Here is a 17,874-nt window from a genome sequence, read left to right on the forward strand (position 1 = left end):
TAGTATTGATTAATAATAATAATATTAGTATTTAAGAGTTTCAGGTTGACAGTTTTTGTCTGATATAGCTGGACAATGTGGAATTCTTACTAAGTTACCTGTCCTTGTTTGGTGATCATAAATATCCCAATTTGGAATTAACAAATCTCTCCTCCTATCAATCTCCAGCTAACTGTGGTGAATCAAGAGAGTAGGAAGGGGCATTTTTTAAAAGAGCGACAAAATGGCTGGCATTGTTCGTTATGACCGACTCCTGCCATCAAGCGAATGGCTCTGTTTCGAAGGTGAAGGTAAAGATAGCAAAGTATGCCCTACAAGATTGACCCATCGGGTGCACCATATTTGATTGGGACACTTTGAGAAACAAACTCATTATAGAGTCCGCACTGGTATCTATTGAAGAGCTTCAGGACGGTGTGCGACTCACCTTCCAAGCTCCAATTATCTTGAAAACTCGGTAGTAGACCCACCACCAGCAACCAAACTGGGTGTCACTGAGAAGCAAGTTGGACTGCATAGGACGACAGTTCTCCAGCTGCTGGGGATCTCCTTTCTTAAGGGGGGGAGGGGCACCTTAGAGAATATAAAACAACCTGGGTATACACCATCTGTGAAGCAGCGATTTATAAGGTTTATGAAAGTAGGTGACAAAAAAGTTTCCTTCAACATAATACTGCTTATCGAGTGGAGCTCCTTCTTACCTTTACTTTAAATTTCTTGATTGGTTCTTACTCGCAGTTCTTTGGGCAGAATTCAGGTTTTGATCTTTTTGGCGTAACCAAACCACATTCTACACTATCAATGCTTCTAATAATAGAAATTAAGAACGAAGAAGAAATATTTCTACAGAACTTCTGCCTAACCAACTAACCAAACATCCCAGAGCTCAACGTCCCTTCATTTTTTCTTCCTAGAGTCATAAATCTTTTTAGTGCTTTTTGAATCAAAAATTTCTTTTATATTGATAATTGAACAAGTATCCCAAATGTGTTTATTAATTAACGCCGAACGTTTGTGAAACGTTGTAATAACTTTCTATTGTTTTATATTATACTATATTTAATTTATCAATGAATTTATAATTTATAACTTATAGTTTCAAATTTAAACATTTAAGAGGTTAAGTGGAGTAGCTTTTGCTAGACTTCGCCTCTTCTCTACTGTATATTTGTATATAATAATATACAAGAATGAAGGCAATTTATTATTATTATTATTATTTTTCTCAATTCACAATTAATTTCCATTTGTCAAGAACAATCCCTGTCCTTCAGACTAAATGGTTTATATCTCCCTATCCACATGGGATGATGTGGGCTGTCTTAAGGAGAGTAGCTTTTTGCAGTGTCGCAATGGTGTCTTCGTCGTTACCCGGTATTTTATTGAGTGTCGCCGCAAGGTTTTTGTGGATAGTTCCTGTCGCTCCGATAATGACGGGGACAATAGTTGTTTTAGGCCCCCACATTCTCAGTACTTCGATATATGTATATTGTAATGTTAGTTTTTGGCCTTTGTTCATCAGTGTACATTTTTCTTTTCTCTCCATTTCATTGTAATTTATTAACTCCACAAGCCTATTATCTTTTTTTCCCCATAAGTAGTTTGTGATCCCTATAATTGTCAAGTGGTAAGTATGCTCATTGCTGATATACCGCTCCTGATAGCGATTGTCCCCTGCGTTCATGATTGTTCCCTTCGCGTTGATTGTTAGGTGTGTTTTGTATAGTTGGAGAGGCTTTAGAAGCCATGAGTGTCGCACACTATCAAAGGTCTGCACATGCTCAAGTTTTCAAGTGAAGATGTTCTCTACGCCCGTAGCTTTCTTTCTTGGGGACCAGTAGTGTCTTGCCTTCAGTTATTCAATCCGGCATATTATTACTACTATAATTATAATTAGAATTATAATTATCATTGTATATAATTATAATTATAATTAGAATTATGAAAATAATAATAATAATAATAGTTATAAATATCTGACGTCAAAACCCTGTATACTCAGCATCGGCAACCGAGAACCCTCTAATTAAACAGACCCCGGAGCGGCGGTTGAAAAACGAGAGCAGCCCGCCCAAAGTACGTCGAGAGGGGCTAAAGCGATTAATACGTGTGTTTGTAGTTCTGACATTGATTACGGGCGTTCTAACGAGCAAAAGCGGCCCCGTCGCCGTCTCTGTTTGATCACGATGGGATTATTGGCTCGCGGAGGGGCCCGACGCGCCCCCGCCGCCCTCAACGTAACGACAGAAAAATTACGCGGATCTGAATCCCCGGCTTTGACCTTCTGCGAAATCGTGCTGACGTCACCAGTCCGCCGCAAAGGTGATCTGGTATTTTGCAACCCTTTACGACGCTTTCCCTGTCAGTTAAACCCAAAACGAAAGCAAAATACGCGGTTCAAACAGAAGGGGGCGATTTTTGGCTCCATTTTAACACGAAAACTTCATACGTATAGTACGACCAAAAATATAGTGCATTTATTGCTTTGACGTTTTAAGAATTTTACAGTACTTTATCCTCAGACCTTCGCATGACCGTTGTAAAACCCATCCCAAAAGATGTTTATTCTGCAATAAGTAGGTCTTGCCTTAGATGGACTGCTTTAAATTTAATTAACCATTATTGTAACATCAGGTGATATGTATCGTACTTAAGAGGAGTGTGTTTGTATATATTACGGAGTTATTTGACTGTGATCCTTCCAGTAAGTACGTATTTATGCACTTAATTTTCCAGCTTTGACTTATGAAAGTTCCTGTTTTTTAACACTTTAGAATGTGAATGAAGCAGATTTCCCCCTGTTAGAAGAAGACATGGAAAAAATGCAGAATTTGAAGACGAAGTGGGGTTGGTAGTCGAACCTAATGACAATTTAGAAGCAAATAAAAAGCGGATCCATTAGTCTTCGGATGCTAAACAAATTGTTTTGAATTCGATAGTATATATATATATATTATATATATATATATATATATATATATATATATATATATATATATATATATATATATATATATATATATATATATATATATATATATATATATATATATATATATATATATATATATATATATATATATATATATATATATATATATATATATATATATATATATATATATATATATATATATATATATATATATATATATATATATATATATATATATATATATATATATATATATATATATATATATATATATATATATATATATATATATATATATATATATATATATATATATATATATATATATATATATATATATATATATATATATATATATATATATATATATATATATATATATATATATATATATATATATATATATATATATATATATGATGACACTATACTCCGGGATATCATCCGTTCGCTCGTTGAACTCCGACTGGAATCCTGCATCCGACTGGAATCCTGCAAATCCTGCATCCGACTGGAATCCTGCAGACGTTTCGCCAAAATCTCACTTGGCATCTTCAATGCTCGCGCTCCGAAAACACTTCGAACGCGAGCATTGAAGATGCCAAGTGAGATTTTGGCGAAACGTCTGCAGGATTCCAGTCGGATGCAGGATTTGCAGGATTCCAGTCGGATGCAGGATTCCAGTCGGAGTTCAACGAGCGAACGGCTGGAATCCTGCATCCGACTGGAATCCTGCATCCGACTGGAATCCTGCAAATCTTGCATCCGACTGGAATCCTGCAGACGTTTCGCCAAAATCTCACTTGGCATCTTCAATGCTCGCGCTCCGAAAACACTTCGAACACTGGGAGGTTATCGGCGGTGCGTGCGGTATTTATACTCTGCGCCGGAGATGGTAACGGTGCTGCTTGTGCGTGGGGGGAGGTGGCTCCGCCCCCTGAATTGTCGCGTTGTTAATTTCGCCCGATCGTAGTTGCGCCGTTGGCTGCTGCGCATCGCTCTGCTGTTTGATTATCGTTCTCCACGTGTTGGATAAATGCAGAGCGTCGTCTCTCGTATTGAGGTGTCCGGACTTTTCTATTTCGATGGCCTCTCGTATAATCCTAGTCCTAAAATCAGGAATGTTAGCTATTTGTTTGCAAGTGCCGAAATCAATTTTATGGCCTGTCTGATGTTGGTGCTGAAACAAAGCAGATGTTGTTTGTTTGTTTCTTATGGCTAAACGATGTTCCTCGAGCCTGGCTGAAATCCTTCTGTTGGTCTGTCCCACATACGTCAGGCTGCACGATCCGCATGCTACACTGTATACTCCTTGGTTTTCCAGAGTAATTTTTTGTTTTGGGTTTCTTAGTATTGCTCCGATGGTATGGTCAGGTTTGTATGCTGTTGATATGTCGTGTTTCCGTAATATTCGGCCGATTTTGTCAGTAACCCCCTTGATGTATGGCAGAACAGCGATCGATCTTCGTTGGGTCTCGTCCTGCACTCTCTGCTGCGGCTGTTGTTGTTTACTGATTGCCTTGCTGATGGTGCGCCTTTGGTATCCGTTTTGTTGAAGACAGGTACTAATTTTCTTCAGTTCTTTATCTCTGTTCCTCTCGTTTGTGAGCCTGAAGGACCGAGCAATTAATGTATTTGCCACTGCCTGTATTTGTGATGGGTGGTGATGAGATTTAGCGTTCAGATATCTATTAGTGTGTGTTGGTTTTCTATAGACAGTGTGTTCCAAGTGTCCATCTTCGGTCCTTGTGATGTGCACATCTAAAAAGGGCAGACTGTTATCCTCTTCAAGTTCTATTGTAAATTGAATCCTTGGGTGAATGGAATTCAGATGATCTAGGAATTTCAAAAGCTCCTCCTTGCCAAAAGGCCATACAACAAATACGTCATCAACGTATCTTGTCCATAGTTTTGGCTTCAGATTTGCCTTCTCTATTGCTTTCTTTTCGAAGTAAATCATGAAGAGGTTGGCAATCACAGGTGAGAGAGACGATCCCATTGCTGCTCCATCTATTTGTCGGTAAATTTTCCCGTTGTGCATAAAGTAAGCGTTTTTCAGGCAATGTCTTGACAGATCCATTATGTATGGCGGAAGATCTTCGTTTTCTTCTATAAGCAAGAGTGCCTCTTCTACTGGAATACTCGGGTAGAGGGATTTGACATCGAAACTTGCCATAATGTCGCCCTTGTCCATCCTGAGAGAACCTAGAATCTCAGATTTTGGCAAGTTTCGATGTCAAATCCCTCTACCCGAGTATTCCAGTAGAAGAGGCACTCTTGCTTATAGAAGAAAACGAAGATCTTCCGCCATACATAATGGATCTGTCAAGACATTGCCTGAAAAACGCTTACTTTATGCACAACGGGAAAATTTACCGACAAATAGATGGAGCAGCAATGGGATCATCTCTCTCACCTGTGATTGCCAACCTCTTCATGATTTACTTCGAAAAGAAAGCAATAGAGAAGGCAAATCTGAAGCCAAAACTATGGACAAGATACGTTGATGACGTATTTGTTGTATGGCCTTTTGGCGAGGAGGAGCTTTTGAAATTCCTAGATCATCTGAATTCCATTCACCCAAGGATTCAATTTACAATAGAACTTGAAGAGGATAACAGTCTGCCCTTTTTAGATGTGCACATCACAAGGACCGAAGATGGACACTTGGAACACACTGTCTATAGAAAACCAACACACACTAATAGATATCTGAACGCTAAATCTCATCACCACCCATCACAGATACAGGCAGTGGCAAATACATTAATTGCTCGGTCCTTCAGGCTCACAAACGAGAGGAACAGAGATAAAGAACTGAAGAAAATTAGTACCTGTCTTCAACAAAACGGATACCAAAGGCGCACCATCAGCAAGGCAATCAGTAAACAACAACAGCCGCAGCAGAGAGTGCAGGACGAGACCCAACGAAGATCGATCGCTGTTCTGCCATACATCAAGGGGGTTACTGACAAAATCGGCCGAATATTACGGAAACACGACATATCAACGGCATACAAACCTGACCATACCATCGGAGCAATACTAAGAAACCCAAAACAAAAAATTACTCTGGAAAACCAAGGAGTATACAGTGTAGCATGCGGATCGTGCAGCCTGACGTATGTGGGACAGACCAACAGAAGGATTTCAGCCAGGCTCGAGGAACATCGTTTAGCCATAAGAAACAAACAAACAACATCTGCTTTGTTTCAGCACCAACATCAGACAGGCCATAAAATTGATTTCGGCACTTGCAAACAAATAGCTAACATTCCTGATTTTAGGACTAGGATTATACGAGAGGCCATCGAAATAGAAAAGTCCGGACACCTCAATACGAGAGACGACGCTCTGCATTTATCCAACACGTGGAGAACGATAATCAAACAGCAGAGCGATGCGCAGCAGCCAACGGGGACATCGCAACTACGATCGGGCGAAATTAACAACGCGACAATTCAGGGGGCGGAGCCACCTCCCCCCACGCACAAGCAGCACCGTTACCATCTACGGCGCAGAGTATAAATACCGCATGCACCGCCGATAACCTCCCAGTGTTCGAAGTGTTTTCGGAGCGCGAGCATTGAAGATGCCAAGTGAGATTTTGGCGAAACGTCTGCAGGATTCCAGTCGGATGCAAGATTTGCAGGATTCCAGTCGGATGCAGGATTCCAGTCAGAGTTCAACGAGCGAACGGATGATATCCCGGAATATAGTGTCATCATATATATATATATATATATATATATATATATATATATATATATATATATATATATATATATATATATATATATATATATATATATATATATATATATATATATATATATATATATATATATATATATATATATATATATATATATATATATATATATATATATATATATATATATATATATATATATATATATATATATATATATAAATTAAAAAAAAACGATGTTTCTGTCATTTTGGCAGCTTGCGATCGTTTTTTCTGACATATGTAACTTTTGAATTTACATTTTTATTCTATCTTGTAAAATTAACGCTGTAGGTGGGTGTCGAAATATAACCGGAAGTGTCGGTTATCGGCAAATAACCTAAAATTTCCAATGATCGTCCTTTTCCGGAGGAAACTCTAACCAATCTGCAGAAAGAAAAGAACGTCGCTCACCATCACTCCCTAGTCACTTTGGCGGCGGTCTCGTAAGACGGCGGGTCCTCCTCGGTGATGAGCTTCAGCCTCACCATCTCCGACGCGGTATCGTACTCGACGCCCACCGTCGGCACGACGATGTTCTCCATCTCGACGCTGTCGGTCTTCGGGGGCGGCGTCGGCGTCAACCTACGCTCCCTCACCGACGGCACCCGGTGAATGGACGAAGGCAGCAGCGACTCCTGCTGGGTTTCGTTGTTTCCTGCAAAACGAACCCCTAACAATGTTTGGAAACTCCGAAATAGCATATTTTTTTGAAATGTAGTTTGGTGCCTTCAACATGTCATAATTTTCGCTCATTTCGGTAAAAAGTCCATTCAAATCCGTATCACCCTGTTGGAGAGGTGACAATTTAGATATCAGCAATTTTCGTCCCATTTCATTACTTTGCAATTTTTCTAAGGTTGTGATAATTATGCATACAGTTTTAAGGCTTCCACCAACTGAAATCTGCCATTCGTCGTAACAATGTTTTTCCCCGTGTTAACTCTAATGTCCTCAAACTTATAGAAACCGAAGTTTTTAATACATCCCTCCACAAAGTTGGGCAGATTCTGTTAAACATATAGAAAAAGCAGAACAATCGTATATCCATATTGCAAATAATATAGAACAAATAATAATTAGAACAGGCGATGATAGCGATATTGATACTGATATATTATGTTAATAATTTAAAGTAATTTAAGTAGGTAATAAAAATAATTTGTAATTTTATTTTAGATTTAAACACAAATACATACATAAATAAATAAATATTGTTTAGTATCTTTCCTAACAAAACCCCAAATAATTAAATTCTAAGCAAAGTACGGACCTGTTCGGCCATATTTCATTCTTACAGCTTGCCCGGGTCTTCCCTTAATTCGTATCAGTTAGTCACCTTCTTATATCTATGAACAGACTTTACCTTCTAATGTCAACTGCTGTAGGTTTCGGTTGATTTTTTTTCGTTTCATGTTTCACTTGTCTCCCAAAAAAATGTCCTGTTTCCCAAAAAAAGTAACACGTTAATTTTGTTTTCATTTTTAGCAGCGAGGATAAATTATATAAATAACAAATAATGTATATGTTCGAAAAATTCCATATCCTATATTTGAAAAAAAAAAGAAAATTTTGGCGAAAGATGGAAGTGCCTTCTGATGTCAACCGGTATACGTTTCGGTTACTAGTATACTCCACAGGGTAATGCGAATTTTCAGAAAAACACATAATACTTTTATTACACCCTGTAAAAATCGAACATGAACTTTTTATCTGTACCAGCGAAAACTGTGACATTGTCAAAGAAGCAACCTGCAATAAATTCAGAAAAAATGGCATCAGTCCAGGAGTTTATTTTTGTTCGGTTGTTGAATTTATTTTTGTTTCTTACTTTTTTTGGGATAATTATTCGTGTGACTGTTCTATTAGCTGAATAAACACATAATTATTGGCTCACCGTTGCATGTTCGTTCCGAGCGCCAGTTGGTGAACCTGCTGCTAGAGGGCGCGCGACGCGTCGACCCGTCGAAGCATGGCAGCACCTGCTTGAACTCCTTGCGGAAGTTTTCGTTGAGCCACGCGTAGAGGAACGGGTTGTAGCACGTGGACGACATCGCCATCTGATGGACGAGGAAAAAGCTGAGGAAATAGTAGTCCCACTGGATCATGTCCTTGTTGAAGTCGTTGATTATGTTGACCACGTTGAGGGGCAGCCACGAGAGCAGGAACACCGCGACCATGGCTATGAGCATGCGATTGGTGCGGCGTTTCCTTTCGCGGTCCGCCTCCTCCTTACGGGAGTTCTTGGTGCCGGGTTTAGCGCGCGCCCTGTCGTTGAGTTTGATCGATACGCAGATGTAGCAGAACGCCATGATGAGGAACGGTATGAGGAACTGGAACGCGGTGGTTATACCGCCGAAGATGGCGCGCCATTGCTCCACCGGCCAGCTCTCCTCGCAGTAGTACCTCGAAGGAGATGGAACGTTATCCCGGATTTAATCGACAATTCACGGCAGCGGACGTAGCAAAGCGCTCCCGATACGTAGAGGTAGCGAAGCGATCGGTTTTAGCAGAATTTGGTCTTGAGAGAGGAATTTGGTTAGGGGGTATTAGACAATGATGGTGAGTACGAAATTCCAACATAATAAGTATATTTTATTTGTTATTCTTTATATTATTATTAGTATTTACAAAATTTACAAAAAAACATTTTTTCAAGAGTTTTTTTTATTGGTATAATTAGACCTCTTTTAATAAGTTTACAAATATAGCTCTCGAAAATATTCTAAGAATACAGTCTTACAGTCTTCGTAATTCTTCAGATTTTTTGGTATTGGACACCTACCACCTCCATTATCCGCAAACATTCGAATTGGTTCTGCTAATTCCAAAGCCATTTGACCAAATTATCCTCCCCCTCATTTCGTTTTGAATTAAAGTGTCCATAACGTCCGTTTCTACTAATTTCTGATGTAGTAGGTTCTGCGAGTACAAAGACGTTTACACTTTATCCACACGCGTTAAATCAGCAGCACAACACAAACACTGAATAAGATATACCTTGGAAAAAATCTAAATCTCAAACACCAAAACCAAAATAAGACACTATAACCTCTACATACACGTTCCCAATCGCTATCGCTACGTATCGGGAGCGCTTTGCTACGTCCGCTGAATGCGACCGTTGACATTGGCTGCAGTGGCGGCTCGTACAATAAAAATGCGGGGGTTGCAGAGGTGGCTATAGAATAAGGCAAATTTTAGCAGATGCAAACTTATCGATAACCCTCTGAAGTCAGGTATGCTTTCGATAAGATTCCTTAAAAATATTTTTTTTTCGTTTGAGGGACGAAAAGCACCGATCTGCTTCAGCTGAAGCCATAGGGATTGTTATTAACATTTTTATGAAAGTCTCACTTAGCTCGGCATTTTGAGAAATAAAATGAAAAAGTACAACGAGTCTGTGTCATAAATGACGCTCAAATTTGTACGTAGTGCTTGATCGATAAAAATGGGTAATTTTGAATTTTAATTTTTGAAGCCAACTTGTGGCATTATCTTGTAAAACAAGTTAGGCAGAATACAGAAGTATTGCTTCTAAGTACTTTGACATATATTCTGATGCTTGGGTAGTAGTGCTAACGTTTCTACTTTCAATTGGGATTTATCCAAGCTAGAGATCAATGGAGTCTATCTGGAGACACCTCAAAGTGCCCCCTGCCCTGCTCCGTTTGCCTCCAATTAGTTATTTTTATTTTTTGATTTTTGAATGGTACCACCTATAATAAATCTTTAGAAAACTTATAATACAAAAATAAACTCATATTCATACCCTAAAAGTTTTTGAGATTCTTCGTTAATTAAATTTTTTATGTTTTTTTTTTAATAACTACAATTAATCTAGGAATATTGCAATATTAATCGAAGGCAAATGTTAATAAGTTCTTACTAAAGTTTCCTCAAAGTCTCCTTTACACTGCCGCGTATAGGTCCCATAATTTTCAATTTTATTTTTGGTAATTTCACAACAATTGTTCCTGCACGGCGAATGGTACCACCTATAATACGCATTTCGGTACCTTCCAATAGAAAAAGGAGCGAAATATAAGAATTCGAAAATTGATTATCGAATTTGGCTCCAAATATTAATTTTTGAATTTTATGGCCCTCCCCTGTTTGATAGAGCAGCGATTAAAGTTAATTAAAATATACCCTAAAAATTTGTGTCTCCAAGGATAGCAAATAAGCGAAATATAAATATTAAAATTTTCAACGTTTTTCATTTAAAAAAAAATTATGTTTTGTTTTCATACCTACTTTATTTTATAATTATTAAAGGTAGGGGCCAGAATGTCTATCTTTGATACCTCAAAGTGTCTACTAACCCTTTCCATTTACTTCCAATTCATTTAAAAAAAAAATTATGACCCACTCACCAAAATCGTTACTGACAGCGATTGATACTGTCCGTAATTGCTTTTTTTTGTACGGTTCCGTAGAGAAAAGACCAAAGTATACATCCTAAAAATTTCAGTCTCCTAAGATTTTAAATAAGCGAAATATAAAAATTCAAAGTAATGACTATTAAGTTTTGAAAATTTTTTCATTGTTTTTGTTTTAATACCCACATTGCACTAAGATACTTAAAATAATTACTAAAGGGAGAAGTCAAGGGGTCTTTGAATACCTCAAAGCGTCTACTAACCCTTTCCCTTGCCTCCAATTGATTTTTAAAAAAATATTACGGCTCTCTCGCCAAAATCGTCCCTGACGCTATTTTTGGTGCTGTTCTATCTAGTATCGTCGCTTTATATCAAAAAAGGTAAAGGCTTCACTTTGCGACTCCTTCCAAAATTCATGTCTTAAACTTATTCATGGAATAAGGAGAGGAGGAGAGAATTACATTCTGCTTGCTTTTTGTCATAAAATTATAAACTTCAAATGTCCTACGTACTTATACATACGCATTGTATTCAGGACACATTAAATATCAGGTTTAGGGGAAAGATCACTCCACCATTTCATAGGACGGCAATGTTTGAGCGTAGTTTTACCTTTAACACTGCCCCGCTTTTTAATTCACTCCCACACGCATTCCGGCCATTGTCTGTCTCCCATTTTAAACGAAAATATAAAAAATTTATTTATTTACTTGTATAGGTTTTTCTAAATTACTTGCTTATATCATTTTTAGTTTTTTTTTTCATTTTTTTTTTAATATATTTTAAGTAGACTTCTTGGCCTAGGTTAAGTTTGTAAATTAATTAATTTCCTACTTGGTTAAGTGTATCAGGAAGTGACTCCTATGAGTTTCTCATCTGAACTTCGCCATTTCTCGCTATTCATTTGTAAAATTTATGTTCGAAAACAAAGACATTATTACATTGCTCTAAGAATGTTAAAATGCTTATTAAAGGTAGAATTTCCGTTCATCTTCAAACGGACACCCGTACTATAGTATTTTTACAAAAGGAAAACGTTAAATAAACAATTATTTCGGAAACTATAACAACTATAACAGCATTTTCAAAAATAAGTTTTCCTTTGAAAAAATTGACTTTTAACGTTTTTCCAATTTTTGTACTTCATTTTTGCTCACCCTATATTAATTTCCCCAAATGCAATATTTATTTTATCGAAAAGAGTTAGACATAATATACATCTAAAATTTTTGCTGCTAATGCAAAATTCAATTTAAATGAAAAAGCCAATCGAACGAAATACCCTGTATAAATGAAAAATTAAACATTAAAAAATCTAGTTGAGACTTATCTTATTTCGGACACCCTGTATATTTGTCTGACTTAATGCGGCCTGAAACAATGTATGAGATTCTTCAGTCCGTTCATTAAAGAAACTCGTGACCAAAGTGTCCTTAATACAACTAGTTGCATTGTATACTATTACGAGTTATTGTGACTAAATTTTACAATGTTAGGATAAGCGCGGTTTCTACTTTAAATTTCATTCCGCCTGACGTGTAATAATAAACACACTGTAAACAAAGTGTTTAAAACAGCATAAACATTTAACTAAAGTTACGGAAACTGAAATAAACATCACACGTAATTAACTGGTAATAAAGCTGAACAATTTTATAAAGTTAACGCGATCATTATCAAATTTTTCAATTTAGCGCTAATCCTAATTTTAACCTAATCCACTTGTCAATGAGAAACTATAAGTGGTCTTTAGCGACGGTTCTGACTTTTGTATAAGAAATTTTCAGCGTTTCTCTTTATAAATATCGCGAGTTTGTTCTAGTAAGCCTTTGCTTTCTTTTTTTAAAATGGCTGAGTCTGAGAGTCAACAAAAAAGGTGATGGCCACGATCTTTTGGGATTGTGTTTGTAGTGTTGCTGTGTATGCAACCATCGTAAAAATAAAATTCAAAATAACTCTTTCTCAATTCGTGAAATTATAAAAAATATTGTTTATAATCGACCAGGTGCACTGAGTGGTTGTATGTTTTAGTAAGTAGTTGTAAGATATTTTAGGGCCAACCTGTGTACCCTATGCCCCCTATATGTAAAAAGATTATTTTATGTAAAAGGAATTTTTGGCAATAAATATTATTAATTATTATTATTATTATAGATATTAAAAAAATATACGTTATTTTTGAAAACTTTACCACCCTGTATCTCAAAAGTTAAGACGTTTAGGATATTAGTTCATATGAAGTTTTCTTTTTAAAATGGACCCAAAAACCGCCTCCTTCACTATTGATATTCAATTAGAAAATACCTTGCATAACAAAAAATATAAAATTTAAAATATTTCAGACTTACGTATAGGATATTACATATGAAGTATGGTTGTAATATCAATTTTAAACTCATTTTTGTATAGCGCCATCTAGCGTTATTTTTGTTAATTTTACGGTGTTACGTCAGAGGACAGGCAACTAGGGATAGTTGGTTGGGTTTTTTGGGGACGCTCTCTCTGTGGGTTTTCGAAAGGGAAGTTCCCCAGAAGTTATACCTATACCAGGAGCAATCCGCAATCAGTGAATCTAACTAACCAAAATATTTTGGTCTGTGAGTTTTTTTTTAATATTTTTAAAAGATTCTGAGATTCTAACCTAGCCTAACCTAACCAATACTGTCAGAATTTGTAATGCACAGAAGCAAAGCTTAGTATATGATATAATATTTTCGTACATATGTATTTTCTGAGCTTATTTTTTTAAAAACAAAAAAGGTTGGGCAAATGTAAGAAAATATAGGGTGTGTCATTTGAAATTGAAAATTTTCCGTCGTTTCCGCTCAAGCCGGTCTCGAATCAACTCGGACTCACTTGCTGGTGTTGTTCTGGTCCTGCACGTGTTTCATGTAGATGCCGTAAGGGCTCGTGACCAAAATGGCGAATATCCATATGATGACGATGATGACGATGCAGGTGGAGAGCTTCATGCGCGGATGGAACGGGTAGATGATGACGAAATAGCGATCGATCGCGATCGACATCAGCGTCAGCGTGGAGATGTAGACGCTGGCGCCCTGCGCGTAGGGCACCAGATGGCAGATCACCCTGCCGAACACCCACTTGCCCAGGAACGTGTAGAGGGGCGTGAAGGGCACCGCCAGCACGCACAGCAAAATGTCGGACAGCGCTAGGTTCGTTATGAACAGGTTCGTGACGGTTTGCATGGCCTTGTTGCGGAACACCACGAAACACACCAGCACGTTACCGAAGAGTCCGACCACGAAGATCGTCGTGTAGATGACGAAGAAGAGCACCTGGACGCCCTTCTTGTCGATGATGTCCAGCGTGTGCGCGTTGGTTATGTTGATGGTTTCGACGATCGCCATGTTCAGCGTCTGATGCTGACTGCACTGACCATCGCGGCGATCAACGACTGCAAAACATCGAAAGTGCTAATTGAGCGCACAAACGGGACAGCGAGGTGTGCGGGTTTTAGCGCCTTTTATTGCGGTCCGACGTTATTGATTCGTTATTATTTATGTATGCGTTTTAATAATGGATATGGCTTGCTTTAGAGTAAAATGTATACGGGGCGTATCGAAAAATGGTCTTTCACTTAGGTACATTTGGTAGTTGGTAATTTTGTTATGAATGGAGATACAAACAATTGAATGTAAAGTTTAGGAAAAAACGAAGAAAATACACTCTTTTTAAATGGAACGTCTAGTATATTTTTTACTCTAACGTTCGTAAATCGCCAACGGAACGTAATGCTACCCTAAAACTGAAAATAACCGAATTGTTTCGAGTGGTTTCGAAATAAAACTCCCGTTTCCCTTTTATTGTTTTATTTATGCAATTTCCTTCATATGTTATAAAAAAAATTCATCTTCTTCTTCTATCAACAATGCAGAAAAATTTGTGCCAAGAAGGCTGTGCAAAATAATACGAATACGAATAGCTTATTAATGTCACTATCACAGATGATTTACATACGTCATAAAATGCACCTGGTACGTTGTAATCGAAATAATTCATCAAAAGCATCAAAATGCTGATGGATTAAAAATCGTCTGACTGTTTGTACATTTCAAATAGTCAAATTTCAATTTATTAACAGCAAACACACACACACACACACACATATATATATATATATATATATATATATATATATATATATATATATATATATATATATATATATATATATATCATCCGTTCGCTCGTTGAACTCCGACTGGAATCCTGCAAATCCTGCATCCGACTGGAATCCTGCAGACGTTTCGCCAAAATCTCACTTGGCAGGCTTGTGAGCCTGAAGGACCGAGCAATTAATGTATTTGCCACTGCCTGTATCTGTGATGGGTGGTGATGAGATTTAGCGTTCAGATATCTATTAGTGTGTGTTGGTTTTCTATAGACAGTGTGTTCCAAGTGCCCAGCTTCGGTCCTTGTGATGTGCACATCTAAAAAGGGCAGACTGTTATCCTCAACAACAACAACAGCCGCCGCAGAGAGTGCAGGACGAGACCCAACGAAGATCGATCGCTGTCCTGCCATACATCAAGGGGGTTACTGACAAAATCGGCCCAATATTACGGAAACACGACAAATCAACGGCATACAAACCTGACCATACCATCGGAGCAATACTAAGAAACCCAAAACAAAAAATTACTCTGGAAAACCAAGGAGTATACAGTGTAGCATGCGGATCGTGCAGCCTGACGTATGTAGGACAGACCAACAGAAGGATTTCAGCCAGGCTCGAGGAACATCGTTTAGCCATAAGAAACAAACAAACAACATCTGCTTTGTTTCAGCACCAACATCAGACAGGCCATAAAATTGATTTCGGCACTTGCAAACAAATAGCTAATATTCCTGATTTTAGGACTAGGATTATACGAGAGGCCATCGAAATAGAAAAGTCCGGACACCTCAATACGAGAGACGACGCTCTGCATTTATCCAACACGTGGAGAACGATAATCAAGCAGCAGAGCGATGCGCAGCAGCCAACGGGGACATGCAACTACGATCGGACGAAATTAACAACGCGACAATTCAGGGGGCGGAGCCACCTCGCCCCACGCACAAGCAGCACCGTTACCATCTCCGGCGCAGAGTATAAATACCACACGCACCGCCGATAACCTCCCAGTGTTCGAAGTGTTTTCGGAGCGCGAGCATTGAAGATGCCAAGTGAGATTTTGGCGAAACGTCTGCAGGATTCCAGTCGGATGCAGGATTTGCAGGATTCCAGTCGGAGTTCAAGGAGCGAACGGATGATATCCCGGAATATATATATATATATATAAATATATATATATATATATATATATATATATATATATATATATATATATATATATATATATATATATATATATATATATATATATATATATATATATATATATATATATATATATATATATATATATATATATATATATATATATATATATATATATATATATATATATATATATATATATATATATATATATATATATATATATATATATATATATATATATATATATATATATATATATATATATATATATATATATGCACAAAACGGTAGTCGTGACCGGCTAGTTGAACAACAAATTTTAGTTAATTGGGGTATCGGTCCTGATGAGGGCTCCTGTAAAATACACAAAACGTTTGTTTGGCCGAATTACCGCGCATAGTTTTCGCGTGTTTGCGATTGGTAACCCCCACTACATTGCTGCAATGGACATGGTGTGGAGAAAGAAAATCCGAGAGGCCTCGGGGGTCTTACACTAGAGTGCACATAAGGTAGGCCGTTTATTTTATAATTCGAGGGTTTATCCGTAGTTTTGTTTTGTTTGTGATCAAATTTTAAATTAAGAATTTATTTCGATGAACTTGTATACTATTATTCCACACGCGGCTTCTAAAAGGAAGTCTAGGAAACATTGAGTCTCTTACACATGTGTATTTTACAGGAATGGGGTTTTTCCAATAAATAAAAGCTCGATATGGAAACGAAGCAGTTTTACTGCTCAAACAATGGGCCAGGCTCGGTGTAGCACAAAAGCCTTTTATTTGAGCCCTCATCAGGACCGATACCCCAATTAACTAAAATTTGTTTATATATTTCCTAAAGTTTAAAAAATTCGACGCCTGCAAAGAGCTGGGCGTCGCGACGCGTCGAAAAATTATTCGATTGCAGAGACTTTGGAAATACGCGCATACAAAAGTACATATTATTTAAAAACTTTTTTGTTATTTACTCAAACTTATTTACTTTACCCGTTTCTTGATTAAGAAAAAATGTGATTAACGCTTATTTTTACAAGTATGCCATGAATGTTAGTTACTATGACAACCATTGTTATCGCAGTTGTTTTAAGTGCAACTACAAACAATAGATTTCAACTATTTTAGTATGATTTTATTTATTATTTTTTATCGATTTAGTTCTGACATGATAAATAAATGAAAAAACAGTAAAATACCTACAAGTTAATAACCAAAATTATTATTGCAATTAACTACATAATAAGACATTTCAAAATTTTGTTCAAAATTATGTCCATCTGCTCGAACACAACTATCAAAAACTTTTAACAGATGAGCTTGGGCCACTTGTAGGAGAGTCCTTCTTGTGATGGCGGCACACGCTGCACTAATTTTGTTAATGAGATCGGCCATATCTTCGATAGGTTCTTCATAGATAACGTTTTTTAGGTAGCCCCAAAGAAAATAATCTGGTGGTGTAATGTCCGGGGACCTCGCCGGCCACATTACCGGTCCATTAGTACCAAACCATCTATTGGGAT

The 17,874-nt window shown here is 37.3% G+C and overlaps 1 protein-coding gene across 2 annotated transcripts in view; it reads right to left on the reverse strand.

Annotated features, from left to right (window-relative positions):
• The window catches only part of LOC132707053 (prolactin-releasing peptide receptor-like), an 82,024-nt gene that overhangs the window by 1,418 nt on the left and 62,732 nt on the right, over positions 1-17,874 (reverse strand). For both annotated transcript variants that reach the window (XM_060678695.1, XM_060678696.1), the window contains exons 2-4: positions 13,925-14,486; positions 8,584-9,092; positions 7,101-7,344 (exon numbers count right to left, since the gene is read on the reverse strand). In XM_060678695.1, coding sequence (XP_060534678.1) covers positions 7,103-7,344; positions 8,584-9,092; positions 13,925-14,439 — 1,266 coding nt within the window. In that variant the 5' untranslated portion in view covers positions 14,440-14,486 and the 3' untranslated portion in view covers positions 7,101-7,102. The remainder of the gene's footprint in view (positions 1-7,100; positions 7,345-8,583; positions 9,093-13,924; positions 14,487-17,874) is intronic.

Source organism: Cylas formicarius, unplaced genomic scaffold (genome assembly GCF_029955315.1).
Source record: "Cylas formicarius isolate icCylForm1 unplaced genomic scaffold, icCylForm1.1 PGA_scaffold_9__14_contigs__length_23061073, whole genome shotgun sequence".
Taxonomy (NCBI): Eukaryota; Metazoa; Arthropoda; class Insecta; order Coleoptera; family Brentidae; genus Cylas; species Cylas formicarius.